Source organism: Eimeria tenella, genomic scaffold (genome assembly GCF_000499545.2).
Source record: "Eimeria tenella Houghton genomic scaffold, Eth_scaff2382, whole genome shotgun sequence".
Lineage (NCBI taxonomy): Eukaryota > Apicomplexa > Conoidasida > Eucoccidiorida > Eimeriidae > Eimeria > Eimeria tenella.
This window is the reverse complement of record NW_013542244.1, coordinates 362-819: the sequence shown is the minus strand read 5'-3', so window position 1 is coordinate 819 and position 458 is coordinate 362. Positions and strand designations below refer to the sequence as shown.

At 72.3% G+C, this 458-nt stretch overlaps 1 protein-coding gene across 1 annotated transcript in view; it reads right to left on the bottom strand.

The window, feature by feature from the left end:
• ETH_00035805 (uncharacterized protein) overlaps nt 1-458 on the bottom strand; it is a gene marked incomplete at both ends in the record, with an annotated part of 1,038 nt that overhangs the window by 247 nt on the left and 333 nt on the right. The window contains one exon of the mRNA XM_013374913.1: nt 3-451. Coding sequence (XP_013230367.1) covers nt 3-451 — 449 coding nt within the window. The remainder of the gene's footprint in view (nt 1-2; nt 452-458) is intronic.

Here is a 458-nt window from a genome sequence, read left to right as displayed (position 1 = left end):
GGGCGTCCGCGGGCTGCCGGAAGCCGGCGTAGAGCTCCTTGGCCTGCTGAATGGCCTCCTCGAGCTCCTCGAACTGGGGCGCGGGGGCGGCGAGGCCGTAGATGCGGAGCAGCACCTGGTCGCCGTTTTGCGCCTGAGTCCACAGCTGGCGCGCGGCCTCCGGCGTGGGGCTCTTCGCGAAGCGCTGCAGCGCCCGCGCCAGCTCCGCCCCGCAGGCCACCGCGAGCCGGTCCGCCGCCTGCACCAGCTCCGTCTGCGCAGCGTCCATGGCCTTGCGGAGCTCCACGACGCCCTGAAAGAGAAACGGCAGCGAAGGCCTGCTGGTGGCGAGGGAGAACATCTCGGCGTAGAGGGTCTTGGCGGCGTCGAGCTGCTGCCTGCAGCTCTGCATGTCCTCCTCGAGCCAGTCGAAGACCCAGGCGGCGGCGCCGGGCTTCGCGTGCAGGCGGCTCTGCCGC